Source organism: Cuculus canorus, chromosome 15 (genome assembly GCF_017976375.1).
Source record: "Cuculus canorus isolate bCucCan1 chromosome 15, bCucCan1.pri, whole genome shotgun sequence".
NCBI lineage: Eukaryota > Metazoa > Chordata > Aves > Cuculiformes > Cuculidae > Cuculus > Cuculus canorus.
In genome coordinates, this window is record NC_071415.1 from 4531935 (window position 1) to 4557795 (window position 25861).

Here is a 25861-nt window from a genome sequence, read left to right on the forward strand (position 1 = left end):
TTGTTTGTTGGTTTTGAAGGACTCCGGGAACAGAGTTTATTAACACAGTCCATAAACTAGTTACAAAAAGCTAACAGCACTACTTTTGTTGCTTTTAGCAGTAAGAACAGCCTTTTGGTAGAAGTTAACCTCCCTAAGTAAACATATTTTAATCTGTGGGTTCCATCTTCTTCTGCTTTTTAATAGTATTGCTCTTTTAATATCACTTCTTTTCTAACAAGATCATACCCTGCTCCCTCAGGCCATGTTAAAAAGGTCAGTTACCGAGTGGTATTTTAATTTAAATAAAGAGTGAAAGACAGACTGTTTTTGCTAGAATACTAAAAGATCACCTATTTAAATCTTTCTTTTTATGTCTGTTTAACTGTCTTTCTTTGAGCTTTTTCTATGACCTTCAACATAATTTAAACATAATTTTACATTCATTATTCATGCCATTAAATAGTGAAACCTGTTTCTTTCTACAGTTTATTTCTCTGTTATATACATGAGTTGCATTTTTTTTTTTATTCGTTTCTGTAATGATTTCTGATATATTGACATTTTAAAAACCAGCACAGGTGATTGCTTGTTTTGAGAGGGGCAAAACCCCAATGTGTGCATGTTTGAATAACATCAACAACATTATTTAAGATAAAAACCAAGGTGACGGGGAAAGGCAGGTCAAACTTGGGACCTCTTAACTTCATGATGTCTCTATAAATGGATCATGAGCTGGTAATGGGCTGCTCTGAACCTTCTAGATTTCTGAAGTGCTTCAGCTTTGCACAGGATAACTGCAGCCGCTCCGCTGGCGCCTGACACCAGCTCTACATCATGGTTTTGGCTTTTCAGTTTCTTTTCACTTCATGATTGCGTTTCATGACTTCATGCAAAAGACGGAATGAACACCAGATGAGCCATAGCGATACTGGGGTTTGTAGAGACTTGATATGCTGCACAAAAGCACCGAAAAGTAATAACGCTGAACAAAGAAAATAAATTAAACCCTTAAATATGTATTTTCATGGCCAGGGTACAGTTTTTCTACTTTTACTAAGGCTGACGAGCTGGTATGTCTTTTGTTGTACCCAAGTAAGAATTGCGCCCTTTCAAAGGAGTGTGAAGAAGTTTCTCCTTTCTGCAAAACACACATAATTATTTATTTTTCTGTTGTCTGTCAACACTCAATAACTTTGTGATATAAACTACTTATGTGTCTTTACCCACTTGATCCAATGGTCTTAAACATGGGACATTCCCAAGCAGTATTGTTGAGCAAGCAAAGAAAATATCCCATGTTCTGTTACTGTCTCTAGAATTTTTGCTTGGCAGTCATTAGCAGTATGAATTGATTGATGAACCTTTTAAGAAGCTTGCAATGCGATATTAAGGAAAAAAAGGACAAAAGAAAAAAGTGATGTCATAAGAGTGAAGTGACATAGGTAGAAGGTTTTACAGCGTTCCCGTGGATTTTTTTTAGAACAAGCGAGAGAAAGAAAGAGGTGTGCAAAAGCACAAAGCTTCCCAAAGGTTTGGGACCGGTTCTGTCGCTGCCAGGAGCACAGATGCCATTTGTCAGCCCTGTCACCATGGCCTGCAGATCAGCTGCATTCCCTCGCAGCTCACTGAGCCGTGGGCCGACCCGCGCCTGTGGCGTTGCGTTTGGCTCCGTAGGGCCACTGTGGCAACTGCTGAGTAGGCAGCTGTGCCGTGTCCTTCCCTCCTCTGTGCTGCCCTTTCTGGACCACAGCCAAGAAAAATGTAATAGAGGATGACGACAGCTTCAGGTGATAGACTCAACGTACCACGGGTTCTCTTTCCTATTTGTGGCACTTGATAATTGAATTTCAGCCCAAAACATCAGTATGGATATTTTCCTGCCCCTAAGCACGCTTCAGGTCAGTTTGTATACGCCACTAACGAGCCCATAAACATTGTCAGCGTTTGTATTAGCTTCTCATAATAATCCTAAGAAACTAATACTCCTCAGTGTGCTTCTCCGCTCGTGGCCCGTTTGCTTGAGAAATACCGGCATCACCTCTGCCAACCATCGTATTGCCAGTATAAATTAATGGACTCCGTAGCGATGTTTTCAGTTAATGGTATCCATATATTCAGTCACCTAGTGCGACCTGGCTATGAAATAACTTCCCCTTACGTTGCTCTTTTGGAAGAGTGATGGTACCAGAGCTGAATTGGGATTAAGTGCTTTTAGCCACAAAATATGTCTTCCCCCCCCCCCCCCCCCCCCTTTTTTTCTCCCTCCTTCCTTTCTCACCTTCCAGCAGTTGGAAGGAAGGCAACAATTTGTGGCAAGGTTAGATTTTCGTACTTCTTGCTGAAACACTGCGTTGGGCCAGAATTTAAACAGCAGTAGTCAGGTAACTGTAGTCTAGTGTAGCATGTAGGGACATGGTTTAGGGAGTGTTAGGAATGGTTGGACTCGATGGTCCAATGGGTCCTTTCCAACCTTGTGATTCTGTGATTCTCAAGTCTGTTTTACAAAATAGTGTTGTGCTGCTATAATAAATAGACTACGTCTTGGACTGTATGGCTGCTTGCATGAGCTGGCTGCGTTATCCTACCTGTTTTACACTAGATTTTTGTTGCTTTGAAAATTGCTGTTATGATGTTAAAGCACATTCAGTTCAATTCTTGTCAAGTTCTTCTTTACAAATTTTTAAACTGTGTAATGTAAGTAGATGTAGTGTTGCCTAAATTTTGTTCCCAGCTTTAAATGAAACATATGCAAAGAGCTACTTTATTGGGTGACTAGACAAGGGAAAAAAAAGAGCCTGGAGTGTTGTGTATAGTTAGTTTACTTTAGTGTTATCAAGGTAAAAATAACTCATTTAATGTCGCTAAACGGTGTTGTATGTACGCTTTCTCAATTTACACAGAAGTAGTATTTGTGGAAAGCTTAAGATAAAAAATATCTCGAGATTTTTTTGAGAAATGAGATTCCTGTTTTCGTTCAAGAAAACCAAGATGGATAACGTGGAGCTTGCAAAAGGACTCCTTAAAATGAATTCTTTACAAAATTCTTGTGTATTGATGAGCTGAGCTTTCTTATTAAAAAATGTGAATATCTTAAGATAGCTTTTTTGCTTTCTCAAGATTCAAAAGTTTTTGTTGGATAAATTATAGCTTTGGGGATTCTCAGCACAGAATTTCAGAACTGGAGTCATTTTACACCCTATTGATAGCACACTGATGTGCTTTATTGTGTTTGAGAGGCGCGGCGCTCTCTCCTTTGCAGAGCAGCCGTGTGGCACGGAGCCACGAGCCTTCTGTAGAGCAGTTAGCTGTCAACTGCTCGGATTGCGCATCAGAAATAGGCTTCCACTCTGCTGCTGAGCCTTACTAGACATCCTTGTTAAATCATAAATAAAAAGTCTTGCTTCAGAGCTGTGTATTTTGAAATGTTTTATTATAACTAAACCTCTGCAGTGTTTTCGGCTTCAGTACTGAATCCAACCAACATCAAGTTCTGTCGAGTGACCTGGAGCTTCGCCGTGCCCCATAGGCCTTGGTTTGTGGCTCTCGGTTGGTTCCTTCTGCGCAGACCTGAACGGGGACCCATTCTTTCAGCGCTGCTCGCCTCAAATGTACAGCAGCGCCCAAAGACACGGGACTGGGTCTGCCACTCAGGTAGTATTTTCTTATGATAGTTTGCAGAAATGATGTTTCTTCTCTTGTGTGAGATCTTGTTCTTGATATTGCTAACGAGTCCATATTATGATCCAGAGTTTTGCTGAACAGTAAAATCCCTACTTCGGCACAGATCTACATTAATTTTTGTTGTGTTAAGGCTGCCTAAAAAATATAGGCTTTTGAGTGACTTCTGGCAAATTTAAACTCAGTAACTTAAACAAAATCAAAGAATCTTTTAAAAGGGTAAATCCACTTTTGTTTCTTCTTTTCCAACCAAATAATATGTGGTTTCTTAACAAATAATTGCGCTGTCTGCTTGCTACAACTGAACTTCAGCTTGTAGTGAACTATCTTAATGTTCATGGCCATTTCGATCTTAGTGAGACTCCTAGGAAGAAAAAAGTAGGTAAAATCTACTCCATTAAAAATGCAGAACTTTGTTGTTATCAGCGATGAGGACATTGAATTTTGTCTTGTTTCAAGAACAATCAAAGATTATACGCTATTTTGGAAAAAAGCAAAACGCAAAGACAGCTGACACTTCATGTGACTCATTTCCTGATGGCATTGAGTCATTAATCTGTTCTTTAAAAAAATATTAATTAAAATGTTCACCACTGGGCAGAAGAATATTTTATGCTTATCTGTGTTTATGAGACAGAAGTAAAGACAATAACTCTAACTGAATATGTATATTTTTAATGGCTTTCTTTTTTGGGGAAAGGAGATCACTCCGCAACAACGTGTTATGTAATTTTTTCCCCACACTGTGAATATATATTTTTTAATATATAAAAATATGTAGAAGTGTCCAGTAAGTTTACTGTACACATCAGCTTAGGCTCATCGGCTTCAGCTTTCTTCCTACAAGAAGAAATATTTCCAGTGTGAGCCTTTTTTTAACTGAGATGGAAAGTCAGTGTCATTGGTTTTGCCCCAGAATACTTTATTAAAAGTATATATTTCCCGTGAGCCTTTCACCTACAGAGGGCTTTCTTCCCTAGATGAGTTAAAGCAGTCTGCACGTGGATATAGAACCTATTCTTTTCCCAGCAGGATGTTAAACTCTGCTCATCAGTTCTTGCAGAGCCAAAACACTTAGGAAAACCATACAGGTGAACGAGCTGCAGCTCTAATAGCTACAGGTCAGCACTCGATCTCCAACTGGTAAATATTCCCCCTTTTCAAAGAAGCTTTGCCTCTTAGACTTGGACAGTTTATACTGCAAATAACTCTACTTAGTGATCAGGAATCAGCAGAAGGCTCGACATTATTTTTATGAAGCAGACATCAATCCCGCCTGCATCCCAAACCTGCTCTCAAAGTAGGATGTGGCTGTTGCTGCTGTTTTCTCCACTGTGAGCTGTTCTACATAGCACCCCTACATCCTCCCTCCGGGACTTAGGAGTTTCCATTTGCGTATTTTAAAAGGCAGAAAAAGGAATCATATCTATCGATATTAAAAGATATTTCTCAGTGCAGAGTAGGATTTGGTAAATTGGTTAACCTACTTGTATCACGAGTTATTCATAGTAATGGTAGATTGTACTGATAAAACCTCATAGTTCGTATTTCTTTCTTCTACTTCTCTGGACTTTTTTACAACTGTAGATACATATACTGATACCTACAATGAAAACTGCAGTGATGGTCATTTAAAACTGAGAAGATTTCAGAAAACTACATTGTAGGGGATGTGAGTTCATGAATAAATGAGCACAGTGATCACTTCTACCACACTGGCTTAACTCTGAAACATTATGCCACCTACATAATAAAAACCCTTCTTAATTTAAGGATTCCATTCAGTATAGTAATTAGGGGCACGAATGTTATGTTAATATTGTCATTAAAACTGCCTAAATTCAGATGTTTTAAATTATAATGCCTAATGTTAAGAAATAAACCCCATAAAAATGGCACTGAGCACTTATATTGCATTTATCCCTTTAGTAGTCTGTATGATGTGGTATTTTAATCCCTGTTGATTTGAGATGTGGAAATGTACGTTAGCTTCTATACTCATGGAGCAACTTTGTCGTGCTTTGGATTCCTCTTTTTTTGCTGAACTTGGAATTTCTCCACTTTGCTAGCCATTCCTCTTTGTTTGCAGTTATGATTGTCAAGTGATTTGCCTTCCTCACAACTGACTGTGCTGCTTACAATTCTCAGGGATAGTAAGTGTTTCCCTACCACTTTTTTTTTTTTTTTTTTTCATTCTGAAGTAGGTGTCAGCTTTCTAATTCAATTTATTTTCATCGTGATTTTAAGAGAAATGAGAAAAAAATAAAATCCCTCTCCTCCAGTTTATAAAACCTTAACTGGTAACGTATAGAACATGACTTTTCTTACGTGTGGCTTATTTCAAAGTTAAAGAATGTCACTGACTCCTTCCTTCAGCACGTGAAGTCAGCCGCTTCTGAATTAGGCATAGCGTGGCTTTGACTAGGCATGCCGAGAGCTCTGTGTTTTTCTGATAATACAAGATGCCCTGTGATATCAGTCCTTTTACTGCTATGATTAACTCTAATGGTTTATGAGAAAAGGAAGAAAAACATATTTAGTGAAGGTCTGAGGTCGTTTTTTTTGTCTGCCTGAGGCACTGAGATGTGCATTTCAGATTTGTGGATGGTGCCAACACCTTTATCAATGTATTGATGGGGGCTTGTGGAATGCCACAGTTTCAGAGAAGTATTTTAAAGGAGAGGTTCTAGAGTACTTCATACTCCTTTTGTTCCGAGCAACTGAAAAATAAAGCAAATTAAAACTTTATTTTATTTATATTTTTAAATCAAATATGAATTCTCCAGGATATCCATTAGAATGGGAAATAATAAATGATAAAAGGTTTCCTTTAATGTCAATGTAAAAATGTCATGACATCACCAGGATGTATTGCAGAACAGGCAGAAAAACAGCTGTTGCCCAGCATACTGCTCAGCAGTGCTTCTACAGTTCTCTCCTGTTGAATTAAGAATATCTTTTCCCATTTTATCATATTCTGCTTTATAATACACACAGAGAAAGGTATATAATACAAAAGTTCTTTCATCATGAATGTCTGAGAACTGCATACCAGGCTGTAACCTGTTGGAATTTGTTCACTAACGGTTCATGGTCTGTTGACCTTTTTCCCTTAAAGCATTGTGTTAAATACATTTCTTATCTCTGTTTTGCACGACAGATTGTTTCGTATATCATCTAGAAGAGTGGCATTGAATGCTGCAAAGACCTCGTTTAGCACTTGCAGGCGTAAGCAGAATGTGTTTGAAAATGTTGCTATGCTCTCTAGTGGATAATTTAGTTATAAGTGTCTAAGAAATTAGTGTCATCAACAGTTATAAATTTATATTTCACTTAACCGAAAAACCTGCTGTAATAAAAGTCAGACCTTCACCAGTAGGAGGGCTCAGCTGAACTGTAGGACTCTGTCTGGAACAGCTCACAGGTTTTGGTACACGTATTTCATTTTTGCCTACTTAGAGGGTGTCCACATTCTACAGCAGCTTTTATTTGAAGACTCTTAATTTTCAGTAGCACAGGCAGGAAGAGGCATTCTGTCCCCAGCCTATCTTAGATCACCGGAGATGTCTGCTATTAGATGCCGCCCTTTTCCTTGCTTGTAAGGCAGTCTCTTTTTCTCCAAGGTGTTAAAAAGCAAATTTTAAAATACACTTGCCTCATCTTGACCGATGTAACCCAAAAGTTTACTTTCATTACTTTTCTTTTCAATAAAAACCCGTGATGAATTCAGTAAAACACTTTGGAATTACTGTATTTGCTTCTATCATCTGAAGAAAGTCATGCTAAGTGCAATGTAAGGTTCTCAAAATGTGAGTGAAATGTGAAATTACATGCCTTGCATCTTTAAATATGCACGATGTAATCAGTTTATTTTCCAAAGCCCGTTTATTGTGATAGTATTTCTACTTCTGCCAGTCACTGAATGGGATTCTCTTATTGGAATGGATAATCTTGGCTCTGTTCTTGACTTTCCGCTATCCTGTGGTGTGAGTATTTCTGATGAGCTGTAGAGATTGGCACAATAATTACTTCCCTAATTTTTTCTATCCTGTGAGTGAAAACTCAACCGTGATGATTATCACTTTTTCACTCTCCTCGAATTACAGCAAACAGCGTTTTCTGGTGAGTCTGACCATTGTGGTTGTACTTTTTGTACTATTACTGGCTTTACGATTAGGGAGTGAGCCTTTATTTGGCCCTTGTTTCTCCTTTCGTATTTCCTTTAGTCTATTCAAATCTTTGTACTCTGGTCGGTGTTCTTCAGTCTTTAAGCAATTATTTTCTGACTCTTGCCAGCTCAGCAACTGTCACTGGTGGTACCATGCAGACTTCCCAGATAGTTCACTGGCGATTTGCATTCTCAGTTACACCGTAATTCTAATTGCTCTGTCCTTTTTTTTGGCCTGACGGTCATTACGGACTGAACACATGTTATTTTTGCTTCTTTGAGTAAATTGTACCTGCGTTAAATTTATTGCGCTGCTTATTTGAAGATTTGTGTACTAGAATTGGCATGAGTGAAAATTTCTTTCCTGGGAAACCTTCAATTCCAGCGTTCTGGTATTGCTACCTTGTAGCTTACCTTCTTTGTTGTGGGTCAAGAAGATCTGTGCATAAAGTTGCCAGAATGGTGAATGTGTTTTGCTAATGACCAAATGAGTGGAGCAGCAGATACCGACAAAACAACATCCTATCTCATTTTGCAGGATGAAGGAATTTGTTTCGTTCTCTATTGTAGCTGGTGTCCCACCTTCTGTTGTCAAGTTATCTACTGAAAAGCTGTGAAAACTGGTCCTCTTGTTTCAATGGATGTTTTCCTGTGATTCCTGAATAATACTTTCAATTGATGCTGCAAAAAGCCGTCTATATTTCTGTTTGTCTTTGCCCAGGGGTTGATGGCTAGAAGCTCAGCTGTTATTGAGTTCTGCCCTTGCAAATGATTTCATGTCTTTTCGGATACGGTAAAAATTATTCCCTTTTGTGAAATGTATTGATCTAGATCAGTATAAGATATAAGATTCATCAAGAGAATTAAGTCTTACTGTATTCTTAGAGCCCTTAGATTATAGATTTGGAATATATGTAGAAAGCTTTCATCTTCTCAAGTCTTTGATGAAAGAAGTCTCCCTTCACACACATGCCAGCCTCTTATTTTTCCAGGTGATTCAGTTGTGACTGTTCATATACCTTTTTTTTCTGACATTCCATTCTGTAAATACGAAAAAAAAATATAATAAGAAATAGGACAGAGAATCTAATTTTGCCTTTGATGTTGTTTTTCTTCTCGATTTTGCATTTAGATAAGATTTAATTTAATTTCAGTTTTTATGCCAGATTTCAAGATAATGATGAGTTGTAATTTTACCAGTGTTGTTTCATGTTTTCATATTAACAGTATTAATCATATGATTTCAATAAATACTACGTAGCTTTATAGGTTAGAAAGCAGTGCTCACACAGTTAATTTGCTTTGGCTGATGTGTAGATATAAGAAATGTAAACAAACGCAAATATGGAAGATACTGTTCTCTTGAAATATCAGTAAGTCTCTAGGGATGCAGAAGAAGCAGCCATATAAAGAAATCTTGAAAAGGATATGTTGAGAAATCTACGTTGCGGGTCTGACACTTGTATGAGGAAGACATTTGGGTCGTGAAGAGCAGCTAAAGTCACTAACTGTGCGAGTGTTAGAATGGCGATAATAAAACTACCAGAGCAGAGTTGATGTGATGGTCAAGTCTCTTCCCTAGATGTGTATGTTAATAAAAAGAGATGAGTCTTTAAGTGGCATAGTGTTCCAAAAATCATTCTGCTCTGACTTCAAGTTTAATTAGTGAAATCATCCAAAACCCACAGTTCTCAGCATAATACAAAAAAGACTTAATGATGTGTGATGACTCACAGGAATGCAGGAAATTGCCTTATCTTTTGTAAATTAAGTCTTACTCTTCCCATCTTATTAAAAGATGGTGCCACCTTATTGTCAAAGCATTGATAGTCAGAGCCTTCCAACCTGCTCTTACACAACTGAGCTAAACAACTTCTGTCGAAAATACTACTGGCCATTGCTTTTGGCGTTGTAGTTCAAATAGATCTCTGTCGCTTTTGTCGTTTTCAAATAATCATGATCAAGATGTGCTGTACTTGCTTGTCTGTTGGGGCTATTAAATATGTGTGTGTGTATAAATATATATGCAATGTTTATTCAGTGCAGCAGATGTTCAGGGGAGAGAAGTCATTTGAACTGTGAAATGCAGCGCACAGAATGGTAACCATTTTCCTTTTCTCTCCATCTCTCTGCCCAGTTTGTTCTCGCTGCAACATTAACTCAAGCCTAGCAATAGATTTTGGTGAAACTTGCTCTCTTTACTGCTTGGTTCTCTCACCACCTGACCTTACCCCATTCCTCTTCTACCTGACGTATCTTTTGGCTTTGGTGCTTGCTCCATTACGTTGTCCAAGACAGTGAAGGCTTTCTGGAGTCTCTTTGCTTGTCCGTTAAAAAGTTCATAGTTCAAAATGTTAGTAGTTCACCCCATTTGTCACCATTTAAGCCACTCAAATCAATTTACCTCCAAATGAATCTTATTTACCGAAGTCCTAACATGATACCTTTACCATCTGTTCCGTCTCCTCGATGGTAGCTCAAGAATATAAAAATCTTAGCTCTTACACGGAAAAGCAGAGTAAAGAATTACAGAGAAGAACTTTTTAAAATGCAATAGAGACATCTAGTTTCTGCTGCTAGAGGTTTTAGATGAGTTAGACTTTGCAAATAATACATGGACGGTAGCGCCACGTCATAAGATTCCAATTGGTGGAAAGAAATTTGTTACTTTTGTACTCAAAATCGACATCAGTTGTTAGCAGCGGCAGAGTCCAGGATCTTCAAGACTATGCTAAACAAGCAGACTTATATCCACTTGTTTTCAGGGATACACTCCTCCAGGCATGTTGGAGATACGGCCTGTTGGGGACGATAAGGAAATGAGTAGTACATCCTTCAGCCGGACACCAGCTTCCTGGGGCTGCAGCGGGAAGCAATGGAGTAATGGCACAGTGCATCTCTTTAAAAAGCCCTAGCAAATTGATTAGTTTGGGAACCTTTCTGTGGTTTTATATATAAAAATATAAATACCACACATATGTAAATGTATTAAAAAATATATATATAGGTAATGTCCTAAGTCTTTGTTCTTTCTTTCTAACATTCCTCTAGAGCGAGATATGACATACTTAACCTTTAAGTAATATTTTATTACAATATGTTATAAAATTGACTTGCAGCTTTATTATAATGCAGTTTTCATTCAGGATTTTATATCCACAAATTAACTTTATTCAGTTGAAGTCAATGTGGAATATGTTGCACTGACTCATCTCCTGAATTTTCACTGTTTTCCTTCTTTGTTGTTCGTAGTGTGAATGCCATTTTGTTTTCCTAGTAAAATTAGCACTTAAACTAAAATGCTGCAAAACTTCTACTGTTATCTGAGTGGTGGGATCAGAGGGTATCCCCCAAGAGAAAGAGAGAAGTAAAGGCCATGAAGTTATCTGAACATTGGGGCATACTAAAAGTTGTTGGTCAACACAAATAAAAAGCTGTCTGAGAGAAAACCTCAAAAATGATGAGTTTCTGCACTTCAAGTGACCTCAGTACAATTTACAGTTGTTCAGCAGAAAAAAATAAATTTTCAAAATTCCGACATTATTTAAAAAGAATACAGAAAACAAATGGAAGGCATCTATGCATTTTCCTTCCTGACATGCTCCCACTATACAGTAATGAACAAGATATAAAGGTGCTCTGAGCCTGCAAGGTTATCCAGAAGTAAAAATATAGTAATGCATCCTGGCTCTCATACTTATTTGGGTTATACTTCCCTTTAGAAAATTCTTTCATGTGCCAGTGGAATATCAGAGAGAGATAATGATCTGTTGAGCAATAGCAATGAACTAAGACTCTCAGTCCATGAATTTGCTCAAAATGAAGCCAGTGAAATAATATATTGCCTGCTACAGCTGTTCAGTTACCTATACATTGTTCAATTCATTTCAAAACTTACCTTATACACAAATGTTTGGGTTTGAGTATAGCATTCCAGAAATTAAATGTCATTTATGTGTACTTGCAGGTATTTATGACAGGGAAAAGATCTAAATTCTACTTAAAAAGTTTATTCTGAATCTCAGTGAATCTACTTAAAATTAAATGTATCCTCATTCATCTCGAGCTCAGCATAACAATCATTCTTGTAGAAAGTTTCTACTTTAAAACCGGAGCTAACCAAAAAGCCTTGTATCATTGACATCTTAAGCTTCAGTGGGAATTTAAAAACGTGATAATTTTGGGGGTGTTTATACTTTAAAAAAGAAAAATATCGCTATATTTTGCATTGTGATTTTTCCATTGCAATATCTGCTGTAGTGGCAGATGCTGCCTTGGCCAGTGTTGATGTAGTCGCTGTAGTCCAAGACACACTATATAGCTCAGATAAAATTAGATTGTAAGCTTCTGAAAAGCTTGTATTTCTTCTCAAATGAAACCTAAATGACCTAGATTCATTTTTATTATTTCTTGTCACGTTGTATGATATTGGCAATAGCAAGAAATGTCTCCCTTAATAGTGGCATAATTGAATTCCAAGTTTTGTGTTTGTCAGAAGCAGAAATATTTTGCTACCTTAGAAGTTTCCCCACTTCCTGGAGTCTTTTCATGATATTTCCCACGCAGACTGTGTTGTAGGTAAGCTGTGCTGTGGATGTTTTTTATACACAGATCATAAAAGAAAAGAAAAATAAATTCTGGAAATCTCCAGATTTCTTAGGTGACTCTGAGTGCCATTGTGTCCAATTAAGATTTATCTCCCTTACAGAACAATTTTTTTCTAAATACGTGTAATTCACAAAATAATAACTATAGGTATGTTTTAGTTATTCTATACGTTTAATTATGTTTCGTTATGAACTGTTTACAGCAATTCTGACTGGGTGTGGCGATGTGGGGAGAATAGGGAGTAAGGGCAAATGGAGCTGAATGTGGAGTAAAACCAAGGGAAATCTCTTATTAAAGATTCACCAATGAATCTTTGCAGACTTTATGCAAATCCAGTGGGTATTCTGTGAAAGTGTTAATGAGTGTCACATCCTGATTACTGCAGATTTCCCCTTACACTCCCAACCGTACCAAATCCAATTGAAACTGCTAAAATTAACACCAGAAGTCCACAATAGTTGGTCCGAATACGTTTTTAAAATATCGTGTCCTAATTATTCTTGGAAATATTATTTATAGGCGTTGATATAAAATACGCGGTATGCATTCCCTGATGAATGACAAACTTAACATTGGTCCTCGTAAATCCTTCTAAAGGACCGTCTCTTTCTGGGGTATTTTGTGTCTGGCTACGGATGGAGCCATGTAGTTGACCTGCCCTGGCGCTGGGGCTCCTGTTGGGGATCGACTTGTTTACAAACAGCTCTGAGGAGCAGCGCCTTTTGCCGCAGCTCATGCTGGTCCTTTTGCTTTGTGTGAGGTGTGGTCAGTGATGTCTTTCGCTGGCTTTGCTTTTTGTTGCGTGGGGGCAATCTCTTCTCATAACGCACCTACTCCTGGTTTTGGAGCTTTGAGACAGTTTCATGTCCCTTTGCTCCCTTTTCGCTCAGTCTGGCAAACCTATTCTGCCGTTAGAACGCGGCCAAGAAAGCCCTCGCAACTTGTGAAGATCCTTTTGATGTATGAATGTGGGGGGAGGGAGATTTTTCATCACACCACTTTGGGATGCCACTGATATGGAGGCATCTGGATATGATAGCAGGCAGTTGGTTATGTATCTTTTCTTTAGCCTGTCTTTATCTGCCAACTTACCGTATGCCGTTAATATAATTCTGAATGCCTGCGTATATGACAAGTCACGACCATAATGAGCCTGTTTATTTCAAGATACGTAGTGGCATTGCTCATTTGCACATTAAAGGAAACTTTGCTGGAAGAAGACAAATTTGAGGCTACAAAAGCTTTGTGATTATTGTAATGCTAATCTGTATTCATTCCCATATATAAAGTGTCACATCTCGACTGCTTTAAAAAATTAATTAGTCAACTCTGTTGTGCCACAGATGAGCAGAAGCAAGTGGTTTCTTGCATCCACAAGCTGTGACATTCTCTGTGCCAACTTGACTTTAAAGGAGAGAAGGCCCACAATAACCAAGCGAGAGGTGATCCCCTCCTCGTCCTTCTATCTGATAGGGTACAAGGTTGTGGCATTTGTGTGATTGGTGCATTAAATAATGAAAGTATGTTTAAGGTATGTAAAGTAACAATCTCTGCCTTGCCTTATAGCTTATATTCATCAATATCTTTTAACTAGTGCATGCATTTTAGTAGGAATATCATAGAGTAACAATCTCTGCCTTGCCTTACAGCCTATATTTATAAATACTTTTAAGCAGTGCATGCATTTCAGTAGGAATATCATGCATCTAATGTTAGTGTCATAAGTATCATTGGGTTGTTTTGCTATCTGGAGAGCAAATGTAAATAGGCTGAGTAAAAATAAATACAGCTGCTTATTTGTCACCAAGTAAGAATAAAATATACACATTTACTCAGTTTCTCAACAGACCTGTACCTCCATACGCCTAACAGATTTACATGGGAGGAGTGTTTCTTTGCCCACTTTCGTGGCCAAAAATATCCTAGAAATCTCTTAGTAACTTGCCCATCATCCTGTAGTTTTTCTCTTGGATCGGTGCCTGTGCATACGTGGGGTTGTGCTCGCCGTGGTTTGCTCGGGAAGTCAAGGCAGAGTGAAAGGTTCAAAGCCAGACTCCTCTGAGTGTGTGTGCCTCGAAGGATGCCAGGCAGAGCCTCCATTGGCTCTTCGGGGACTTCCAGCTACATTCTTAGGACTGGAAAATGTTTTCTGTTAACTATTTGCTGTGTGAGCAGCATGCAGAGGTCCTGTTCTGTGGAACAGGCCGTAGTTTATTGTTCCGAGGGTATCCTGTGCATAAAAGGAGCTGAATGGGAAGCACTTCCAGGTGTTTTAGATGTCTTCCTTGGTGTTTTTCCATTTCCTCTTGCCCTGGTATGGCAGCACTGCCGTGTCTGTTGGTTGGTCCTGTGGCTCTTCAGACAAATACAACTGCTGCAGTTTTACTGATGAAACAATTTGCAGTAATACTTTGCGAAGTGAAAGAAGATTGGAGAATTGGAAGAAATTTTGAATTCACAATACAGAAAAAAAATTGTGGTTTTTTTATTATTACTAAAGGGAGAATGGCAATTTATTTGTGAGTAACATCCAGATTAGGTTTGAAGGGAATATCTAGGGAACTGCTAGAAGTCCATGTTGCAGCCTTATCTGGTAATCCTTGTTCTTGCTGAAACTTTAGTTGCCTTAGCAATCTAATTTTTTTTTTTTTTTGTGAATAGTTTAGCATTTCAGCGGGGTTGTGAATACGTATAAGCGCTTAAGGAATTATTTTGCTTCAAGACTTTCCGGAGACCTGTTTCTCCTTCATGCTGGCAGATGCTTTGCATTAAACATTGCAACAATCTGTAAAAAAACATAGTTGATAGCCTTAAAGCAAATGCTTCTCCTAACTGTTCTTTTGTGCTTTCCTTATACTTGAGAGAACAGAGATACATATTTTTTGCCTTGATCTGATGCATCTTCAGAAACCTTGCTTTATTTTAAGTCTTGGAGAAGTAATTAGTTTTTGAATATGACCTACTGAAGCAGCAGTGGCTGTGCAAAATTCACCATCCTGTGGAATGTGCGTTTTGGGCTCTTTTCGGGAGGCTGAATACAGGGATGATTTGTTATTTTTATGACAGCTTTCATAGGATTTATGCGAGAAAAGCTTTTTGAAGCAAGGTCTGAAATAATGTTTATTAGATCAGTACTACTTTACTTATATCAAAATTGCATGGAAATAAATGTTCCTCTTACTACTTTGCTGATGGTGCTCTATTTCTTACACTAGTTACTGAACAACATTAGGCATGATTTTATTGCATAATGATAGAGAATACAATTTTGTATGTAATACTTTGAAAAGTTTTACATTTTGTGTTCCAGTAAAGGTGTGAAAGTACATGTCTTTGGGCACTTACAACATACAAGTGACCCCATTTGTGAACTTTTGTAATTGTATGTATAGCTGAAGCAATACTAGGCCATTCAAGAGGGATTAACATCAATTTCATAGAACTCCTTGAAAAAGACAATGCTAATTAATAATGCAAAATTAAGCACTTACTAATTCTTTGTAAATACTATTTGGGAGCAAGGGGCTAAGGAAAAAATAATGATATTTTGACTGTATAGAAAATTAATTGGTGAAAGCACCTAGTACTTTATATGACTGATTCTTTTGAACACCATTTAGGTAAGTCTAATGCTAAAACCACCTATTTTTGTGCGCTCTTGTAATTAGTCTCAGTGTAAACTTAGCAATGTAGCGGATGCTTGCGGGGTCTGTCTCCTGGAGAACATTTTATTTTCTTCTCTGTAGAGGAAAAACTCGTATTTGCCAGTCGTTATTTCTTTTGACAGCTCAGGTTTAAAAATTCTTATCATTTAGATTCTCTCCAAAAGCTTATACTTGGCATCGGTGAGACATTATGAATTCTCAGATTTAGATTTCCTTGAGCTTCGATTGCCTTGTAGGACTGTGACATATGATTGATGTCGTGTTTCTTAACATGTCGGTCATCTCCCTTAGACTCGCTTGCTGCAACCGTAAACTGTTTTGGAATAAAACTGCAGTATGTTTATTATAAATTGCATGATACTCTTCCATCTGAATGTGCTTCATTAGGCTTACCTTCTGTAACACTGCTGGATTGTTAGGTGGCACGTGGAAAGAAAACATTTCAGGAGTTAATCCGTCGGGCATGGAGAGCCCCCATGTGTTTGACGTATGAATGCATTAGAGATTAAAACACATTTCACTGTCCTGAATAAAAAGTATTTTCAAATCTGTACAGGTACAGAATTACCTTCTGCTCAAGATGCTACTTTTGGATTTTACCAATCATTTTCCTTCAAAGATTATGTTGCTTTTTAATAGTTCCCGTGGCAATGAAACTTAGTTGAAGCCTGAACCCATTACACACCGAACATATTCAGCTGCAAACTTTCTGGGATGACAGCATACCTTTGGATCAGTTTTAAAAAGCTCAAACAAGCCACACCATTCTCTAAAAGGCACCTACTTTACAAGCCATTTCTTTGGTCTGTTTCTCTGTGAAGCGATTTTCTTTGTGAAGTGGAAAATACAGAAACAAAAAGCTTTCTTTTTAAGGAGAAAAGGATGTAAAGGCTTAGATGATAAACAACGAGATTTATTTAGAACTTCTGATGTAACATGAGACACAATGCGATGATGCTCTTCTGTACTATTCAATAAATTCTTTGAAAATATTCCTTCAGGAATCTCAAGTAAAAAAGATAGAAATCTGGGATTTCAGAAACTTCAGTGGCCACTGCCAATCACAGTAATATTTCACTGAACTAATGTTTGTCCCTGCAAGTACAGTGGAAAGAACAAAGGTTAGGGAGATGCCTTCCCAGTGACAGCTCGGGTCTGTGTTAGAAAGTCATAACAAGGATGTCTTGAACATTCAACTTCAGTGTTGTGATTTCTAGCTCGAACTGCCGTTTATCCCACTGATCACTTGACGGAGAATTTTACTTTTGATCTCCGTGTTGCTCCATAAACACTGTTGCCCCAATGCGTTTCAGAGCTGCTGAAACATCCATGCTGCCAAACAAGGGGATGGCATCCCAGATGAAGTTCTGCAAACCCCGGTACAGTGATTCAAGGGCAAACAGTGTTTCATTTGACCATTCATGTTTTTAAAGAGTTTTATCTCATGTTCGTTTTTGAGGTGGGAGAAACAGTCAGGAGACTGAATTTATCCACTGCTTAGAGACAGTGGTGAAACATGAATGTATAAATATGTACAGATTTTTTTTTTTTAATCAGGTCAATTAATTCTGTAGACTGAAGTAGGACTTCACTATTGTCCATCTTCCTTTCTTTCAGCTGGATATAGAAATTTGGACTATTATTTTGATTGATATCTGATTGTTGTCACAGCCTTGTGAATGATGCTGCCTGTTCTGGAGCAGAACGTTCTTTGCTAGTGGTTCCCTCCATGTTTATTTACTAATGAGGTAATGAACAAGTTTAAACTCTTGTTCATTACTTGAACAAAGAATTGCAGTCTCCGGAACAGCACCGAGTCCCATGTGTAGCATCTGGAGGAATTGGCTGGTCCCCTGATTGAATGACCGTGTGTGCTGCAATGGCCAGGAACAACAGGCCCAGGAACCGTCATGTTCCTCGAGTGCTTTTACTCTCATTACCCTCATCCTGCATCGGATGTAGTTGTCCAAGAGCCATAGCAACTGCTATTAGTGCCATTTTTAATGTAATACTAAGAATGGGCAGAGATCAAAATCAGATTGAAATAACAGACCTATGGGCAAACCCATAGTATTTTGTTGATTGTAAATCCTAGGAGATGGTGTTTTAATAATCCCTGTGGTTTGTTTCATCCATGTTTAGACACACAAGGTGGTTTAATTGGAATTTCTGCATTTCAGTGCTTTAGCGCTCAGAAGCATATTAACTCTGGCTTAGCAGTTAGTGTTTATTCATTTTCAGAGCGCTGTAGGGTCATTAATCCTCAGAGCCCTCCTGAGAAGTAAGAGATAGGAGATAGGCGCTGTGAGGAGTAATATTCTAATTTTACAAGTGGGAAAACTGAGGAGATGAATAATTTGGTCAAGGCCACACAATAAGCCAGTGTGAGCTCTGAGAGTGGTTTTGGCTATTAGCCCAGTGGTCAGGAGAGCCGTTGCAGCATCCCACTTCTGAAATTATACGCTCGTGCCTGGTTACTATGCTGATGCCTTTGTTGTCCCATGGGCTGTCCAGGTAGATGGTTTTCTCTTCCCTTCAGATAATAAGGTGAGCGTGACTACAATGGAAACTCCAAATCAAGGGAAACCTCATAAAAGCAGAATCTGAATCTACTATTGTTTTGCATTTTTTCAGTTTTCATGGAATATAATTAAACCTTCTTTCTCCGGTTCTGCCAGAAACGGATATATATACTTGTATATGCAAAACTGGAAGGATTACTAGAAATCACTTTCTTGGAGATCCATTTGTTGATGTTTTTGGTTGCAGAACAGTGATAAATATTGAAAGATGTCTTACTGAAGTTTTCATTGTTTTTGAGAAATAGTCTACGTGTGGTATGAAAATACATCCTCTAGAATCAGGGAAGTCCCGAGAGCAGCGATATCCCGAGGATTGTTGACTTTAGTATGAGTGGTTGGTTGTTTACAGTTTATAACTCCAGTCGCATAAACAGAGGCACTGTGAAATAACACCTTATTGGTAGAGTATAAGTAATGGGTTTGTGCAGTGAAAGACGTCAATTTTTAGTGGCTCTCCTGAAACAAACATTTATTTTCTCATCTCCACAAATGGGTTAATCACTACCATCTCTCGTGGAAGGTGTTTAGGTTTTGCTTCAGTTCCAACTGTTCTTTGTCTTAAAAATAAAGCTCGTTCTGCAACGTTGTTATTTTTAAACAAATTCAGAACTTCTCTAGGCATTAATCATTGTTTATTCTAATATAAAATTATTTATTTATAACCGTTTCGGTTAAATATTTATGTTCAATATTGGTTCGATATTTTGGTTAAGTATTTTATATATCAGAATGTTAAGTGTAGGATTGATCAAAACAGGGAAACCTGCGAACTGGAGTAGTATTTTAATAAATACCTAATATTTAACATATGAATGAAGGCGTTGCATGGACACATTCCGGAATGCAGATTCCCGAGTGCCCGTCACGGGAGGCTCTCGGCTCTCCCCCTGCCCACCTCCCCTTTCCCTCAGGGCTGTGTTTTATAGCTGAGCGTGCGGCACCGCTCCGATCTGCAGAGCCCGACGGGGCGCGGGGGCGGCGGCGCGGGGGCCATCGATCGCGTGCGCGGAGCCGGGGGGCGCCCCCGCTCTCTCTGTGCCTCGTGTTTCGGGGCGCAGCGCGGGGCGGGAGGCGCCCCCCCGCCCCATCCCTGACCGCGGGGCTGATGGTGGTGCGGCTCCTCCCGCCATGAGCGCTCGGCAGCCGCCGGCGGGCGCGGGGGATGCCCTTCAGGTAAAGGGAGAGCGTTTGAGGGCGGTGGGAGCGGCGCGAACGGGCACCTGCGGGAGCTCTGCGGGTCCGCCCGAGGCTTCGAGAACGGAGCGCGGCCAGGAGCGGGTGTGAGGGCGGCGGGGGCTGAGCGGGACCGGCGAGGAGCGGGTGTGAGGGCGGCGGGGGCTGAGCGGGACCGGCGAGGAGCGGGTGTGAGGGCTGAGGGGGCTGAGCGGGGCCGGCGAGGAGCGGGTGTGAGGGCTGAGGGGGCTGAGCGGGACCGGCGAGGAGCGGGTGTGAGGGCTGAGGGGGCTGAGCGGGGCCGGCGAGGAGCGGGTGTGAGGGCTGAGGGGGCTGAGCGGGACCGGCGAGGAGCGGGTGTGAGGGCTGAGGGGGCTGAGCGGGGCCGGCGAGGAGCGGGTGTGAGGGCGGCGGGGGCTGAGCGGGACCGGCGAGGAGCGGGTGTGAGGGCTGAGGGGGCTGAGCGGGGCCGGCGAGGAGCGGGTGTGAGGGCTGAGGGGGCTGAGCGGGGCCGGCGAGGAGCGGGTGTGAGGGCGGCGGGGGCTGAGCGGGGCCGGCGAGGAGCGGGTGTGAGGGCTGAGGGGGCTGAGCGGGACCGGCGAGGAGCGGGTGTGAGGGCGGCGGGGGCTGAGCGGGACCGGCGAGGAGGGGAGAGAGCACCCGGGGGGGTTCTTGGCCTTCCTCTGCTCGAGTTGATGTGAACTTGAGAGATGCTGAACTTTCTTGTGATGGGATGGATGTTCGCGTTGCTATGAGAGGTGGCAGGAATCTCGGTGGAAGTGGTTTTGTCGGATGAATTATTGCCTTTCGGGAGACGGTTTACAGGATTCCCGAGCAACCCGGCTGCTGCTTTAACTTGGAGGTAACCCAGTGTTATCAGCGCGACATCATCGTGTTAAGGAAACAATTTATATGGATTTAGAAAGAGAATTCTAAAGTTTTATTATTGCTTAATATTATGTATTATATACTTTTTATTTTATTGCTTGTTAAAATACGTACGGTGAAACAATAGCAATGTTTCCTTAAGAAATGCAGTTCAGAAATACAGGTGAATTCAGCCAACGATCCGTTTAGATGTGTACAGATTTAAAAGCAGCAGTAGACTCCGAAAGGCTGTGTTTGGATATGTCAGACAGATCCAGTGGCAGAGGAATTGAAATATTTGGAATGGTTTCGGTAAATTTCTTTCATTAAAAAAAACCCACACACACACTTTGAAGTATGGAGAGTAGGGGAAGGGTTTGGGCTTTTTTTTTTCTTGGCTTTTATAAAAGGAATCTCTTCCATACTCTCCTCGGAGTACCGGGTTCTGTATAGACTTGCTGCCACACGTGGGAGACTGGCACGGTCCAGCAGTGGAACGCTGGGCTCCGTGCATTTCAGACAGGAAGGACTTGGTTAGCAGTTTGGGCACTGTAAAATCACATTGCTTTCAGCACCGTATATTACATTTCATCTCAGGTATTTTATTTAGATGGATATTGATGAATTAATAAAGCTCCTAAACAGTCTTTGCATTTGTCAGCTCTGTAGTGAAAAGGAATTTGGTCTTGGTACAGACGTAATTGGGATTTATGTATGTATTGAATAGAGAGCTCCCAATTATTTTTGCTTATGAGTGATTTCAGAAATTTGGCTTCTGTGCAGAGCGTTGGTTTCATGTGTATTTCTAAAATGTAGCAATAGACGTGCCACGTTTTAGTGTCTTGATGTTCTGTTCATTAGTTAGAGCTGTTTTCTTATACATTTCATATTCATGTTGGTCTGTTTTTTGAACGTGCAGATGAAGTTGACTTCTGAAAAGTGAGTGAAACTGCTCTTAGGTAAACAGCATTCCCTTGCCTAAGGCAGGAACAGCAGGGGGGGTGTGTTATCCCTGGTTTCATATTGGAATCATGTAGTGGAAACAAAATGGACTTTGGGTTTTGATGCTTTATAGAACTTCTGTGTGAGTGCATGTACAGTGTCTGCCAATCGTCAGCCTTACTCCCTTTAGACCCCTTTAGGGGTCTCTTAGGGATTCAATTACATTTTTCAGAGTTTTTCTTCCTAAACCAGCACAAAACTTCTTGGCATTTTAATGTTGTAAACATACAATAGCTCACATTCTCATTGCCTTCATTTCAATATGTGGACAAGAAGTAGTGTTTAGCCAGTGCCATCTCAACATACGATACACTTATACCTCGACAAGTGTAAGTAGGACTAATTATACCCCTTTCCAAGCACTGTTCTAGAGAGATGGAGCTGAATGTTTTCACTCATTTCTGCATCAATCAGAATAACATAGTGGTAGATAGATGGAACTTTATTATTATTATTATCTAGCACGGTGTTATAGTGAGCGTTTTTAACTTCAAACCACTCACTTTACCAATATCTTCATTTTGGCATTGTTCAAATATTTTGATAAAATTTTCACAAAGTTCTCAGTTTTGATCATAGAAGACAAAAATTTTCCAGGAACAAGAAATAAATAGGTGTATTCAGTGCTGAATCTTGTGGTATTCTAAATGCTATCAAATGTCTAGGAAAAAATGTCTTAGGTATAATATTGGAAATTGGGACTTTTTCTGTTGCTGTGAAAGATACTATTATTAAGTATTAATAAGTTTTGTTAAGATAAATCTGTTAGAAATGGCAAAGGAGTCATCAAGTCAGAAAGGAGAAGAAAAAGATATATGATTAACTCTTGCTTTTCAGTCATTGTGTTAGTAGACCCTGTGGAGAATTTTGACCATAGAAAATATCTTCTCTAAATTTTACTTATTTTAAGTAACATGCTAAGGAGGAGTTATTTTTAAGATAGCACAAGCCAACTACAGTCAAGCTTTCGTTTGGCTTCAGTGGTTCGGATGTGGAGTTTTTCTTAGAATGATTATGTCACAGGATAGTACATTTCTGGAATTTAGAGGTGGGAGTAGAGACTACAGGGGATGTTGATGACTGGAGATGATTTTTCACTGTGTTGGGGATTTTTATATGTATTTTGAGGCTGGGATACAATTCACAACATCTCCTAGGAACTCGGTGTAACTTCTGAAACGTATTAACCATATGTGAGAATAAGGTTTACTTTTCAATACAGCCATTCTGCCATAGTCTTATTTTCAATCCTTTTAAAAATCAATTGAGAAAAGTTATCTGCCTTTAGTTTGGTTTTGGAACATGTTACAAAAGGAACAAGTCTCATAAACTGAGTTGTCAGTAGATAAAAAACTCAGAAGACTGTCCTGATAGCTGGGGGATCTGTTTGCTCAGTTGTGCCTTTCTTGATACAAGACGTACCATAAGAACATAGTCGATAGATGGAAGAAAAGTGCAAGATTTTAATTTTAAAAGATGCATTGTAAATAATGTTTTCTCTCAAATGTGAATGCCGTGGGACTGCATTTGGGTGAGATATCAGACAATTAGATTAGAGAGGAGAAATGAATGTGTAAATGACTCTTTCTAAATCTGTATGTGAATAAAGTCTAATTTTATAGTCTCTGACCTCGTATCAGCTGTGGAGTTCTGTACAGGTAGGAATAAGTCACCTTATTTTTTTTTTTTTCTCTTTTCTTTTTAAGGTATCAAATGGAGATGGTAAGGAATGCAGCAACATTGCTGCCTCCAGTGACATTGCACAGTCACTACTTTTACTTTACTCAAACTTCGGTTTGGACAGCGTGAGAATGTGTTTGCTTTGGGGGATTGGGATAGAGTGTAAGCATTTCTGCTTTATATTTGCCTTCATCGTGCCTGTTCTGCATTTGATTTCAGGTAACGGTGTTAAATTGCATAGGCTGCGATTTCTCTTCATTGTCATTGAAAATAAAGCACAGTATGGCTTCTTCCACCAGGTTGCAATCAGAGGCTATTTTTGTTCTGCAGTTAATTACAGGTCTCATGCACAGCAATAAGGCTTCTGGAGAGTGATATTTTTGTGATGGTCAGGAACATTTTAAGAAAGAAATGTTCCAGAGTTTCACAGAGGTTTATTAGTTGCCTTTTACAACAGAGACACACACACACAAACTTTTTCTAAGGTAGTAAAATGGAGAAACTGCTTGAGTCAGCAATGACGTCCAGATTCAGCAAAAACTAGGTTATGAATTCAAGCAATTAAACATGATAAAAAGCCTAGTTTTACTGCCTTGATTTAATATGCTTCCCATATTTTTTTTTGATACATAAAAACTTCAACATGTTCTTTTCTGTCAAGTGTTCGCAACAAAAAGTACAGCGCTAAAGCACAAAACCCCTTGATAATTGTCTTGCTTTGCATTTGTACTTTCAGTTTTTATTTATATACCTTTACTTCTGAGAGGAGCAAACAGCAATAATATCTTGGGTTTAATATACCTGGAGTTCAGCAGATACTTGTTTATGTACCTGCATTTTGGTAAAGATAATTAAAACCAGATGGATTAAATATTTAGGAATCAGTAAAAGAATCTCTTTTAAGTAATACTTGATGTTTGCTTGAAATAAGAGTTTCCTAAAAATGATCAGATATCCAAACAAAATTTTCGTGTGGAAGGCCAGAGGATCCTTTTCTGTGTGGTTTTGTTTTTATGTATTTGATTTTCGGTAATTTTAAACAGCCTTCCTATGCATTAATTATTGCATATTTAGCTATGTAGAAAAGGAGAGGGAAGGAACCAGATGTAAGTCTTGGGTATTAATGGCTTGTGGACAACCTGAGCTTCAGAAGAGCTTTAGTAAAGACATCAATGACAGCTTGCATCTCGGAGTATGATGTAAAAAGCAAAGAAAACCTCCCACCCTCTGGAAATTTCTGGAATGGAAATTTCTTTGGTCTCTTAGTGCTGTGATGCTTTCTGGGATAGGCTCTTGGGGGTTTTAACTTCAGTGTTTTCCTTGTTAAACTTGAACTTTCAAATTACATGAGTAATAGTAATCCAGGAATGGGGTTTAGATCCCTTCATCAGGTAAGGAAATCACAGCTTACAAGAGGGCTTGCTTCTCACTACTAATTAAGCTGAATCTAATGGCTCTCAACTTTAACTGTAAAAATGTGAGAAGTATAGGTGGCACATTGCTGCTGCTTATTTGGGAATTACTTGTCTGCTGCTGGGCACTACTACATGATACTCTAACAAAAATGGCATCATTTTGGGGAATAATGTCATTTAGGATGGGTTTCAGTATCTTTGAAGAACTACTGTCACATGGAGCAAGTCTTCTAAGAACATGATGTTGAGCTCAAGCCTTAAAGGAATGCTATGGCTTTCTCCTTTTGCGCTCTTTTACGTTACTTGTATGTTTTTGTCTTCCCATCAACTGTTCACCTTTTTAAAATGACTCTGCCCTTCTTACCCAACGTGTTCTGTAATCCTGGGGACAGCAGCCCAGCTCTGGCCTCCGATTGTTTGTGACCTGGCCTTTTAATGTGTGACATCAACGAGTGATGTGTGTGAAAAGAAGAGATTCATTTTTCAGAGGAATATATCTGCTGTCAGCTGTGTATGCAGGGAAGGTTTGGTGTTTGGTTGTGATACAGAGGAACGTCAAACCATTAATTTTTTGATAGAATATTTTGCAAGACTGGATTTGGAATGAATATCATCTGATGTTTTTGTTTAAAGACTTTTGATGCTTTTAAAACGTATGTTTAATAATAAAGTCTGTATGATGAACAGTGGCATGATTTCCCATTTTCCCATCTTGCCAATTAAGCCGGTGCCACATGAGGCTGTAATCTTGCACTAATCTTGACAGTTACCACGAAAAGCAGGATGCCACTGCCTTTGCCAGGGAGCAAAATCCTCTAAGAACCAGATTTCATTTCAAATAGTTTCATTCCAGTTGAGAGGCTTTTCCAGTGTCAGCAGAGTCAAAAATTCAACCATGGCAGACTGAATTTTCTAACAAGAGAGAAGCCATGAGAATAAACTTAATTGCATTTTGATGTTGGTATTCTCATGGATGAGCCCTTTCCTTCATGCTAGTTTGTTCTTTAAGCACCAACAATAAGTAATATTTACTAAATGCAG

At 39.3% G+C, this 25861-nt stretch overlaps 1 protein-coding gene across 30 annotated transcripts in view; it reads left to right on the plus strand.

Moving 5' to 3' along the window:
• RBFOX1 (RNA binding fox-1 homolog 1) overlaps positions 1-25861 on the plus strand; it is a 1213941-nt gene that overhangs the window by 560708 nt on the left and 627372 nt on the right. For 2 of the 30 annotated variants that reach the window (XM_054080138.1, XM_054080144.1), the window contains exon 1: positions 19717-19856. The exons of 27 other annotated variants lie outside the window; for them this stretch is intronic. In XM_054080138.1, coding sequence (XP_053936113.1) covers positions 19812-19856 — 45 coding nt within the window. In that variant the 5' untranslated portion in view covers positions 19717-19811. Of the gene's footprint in view, positions 1-19716; positions 19857-20550; positions 20719-25861 lie in introns of those variants that run through there. One more of the 30 variants, XM_054080153.1, reaches the window with a different exon arrangement.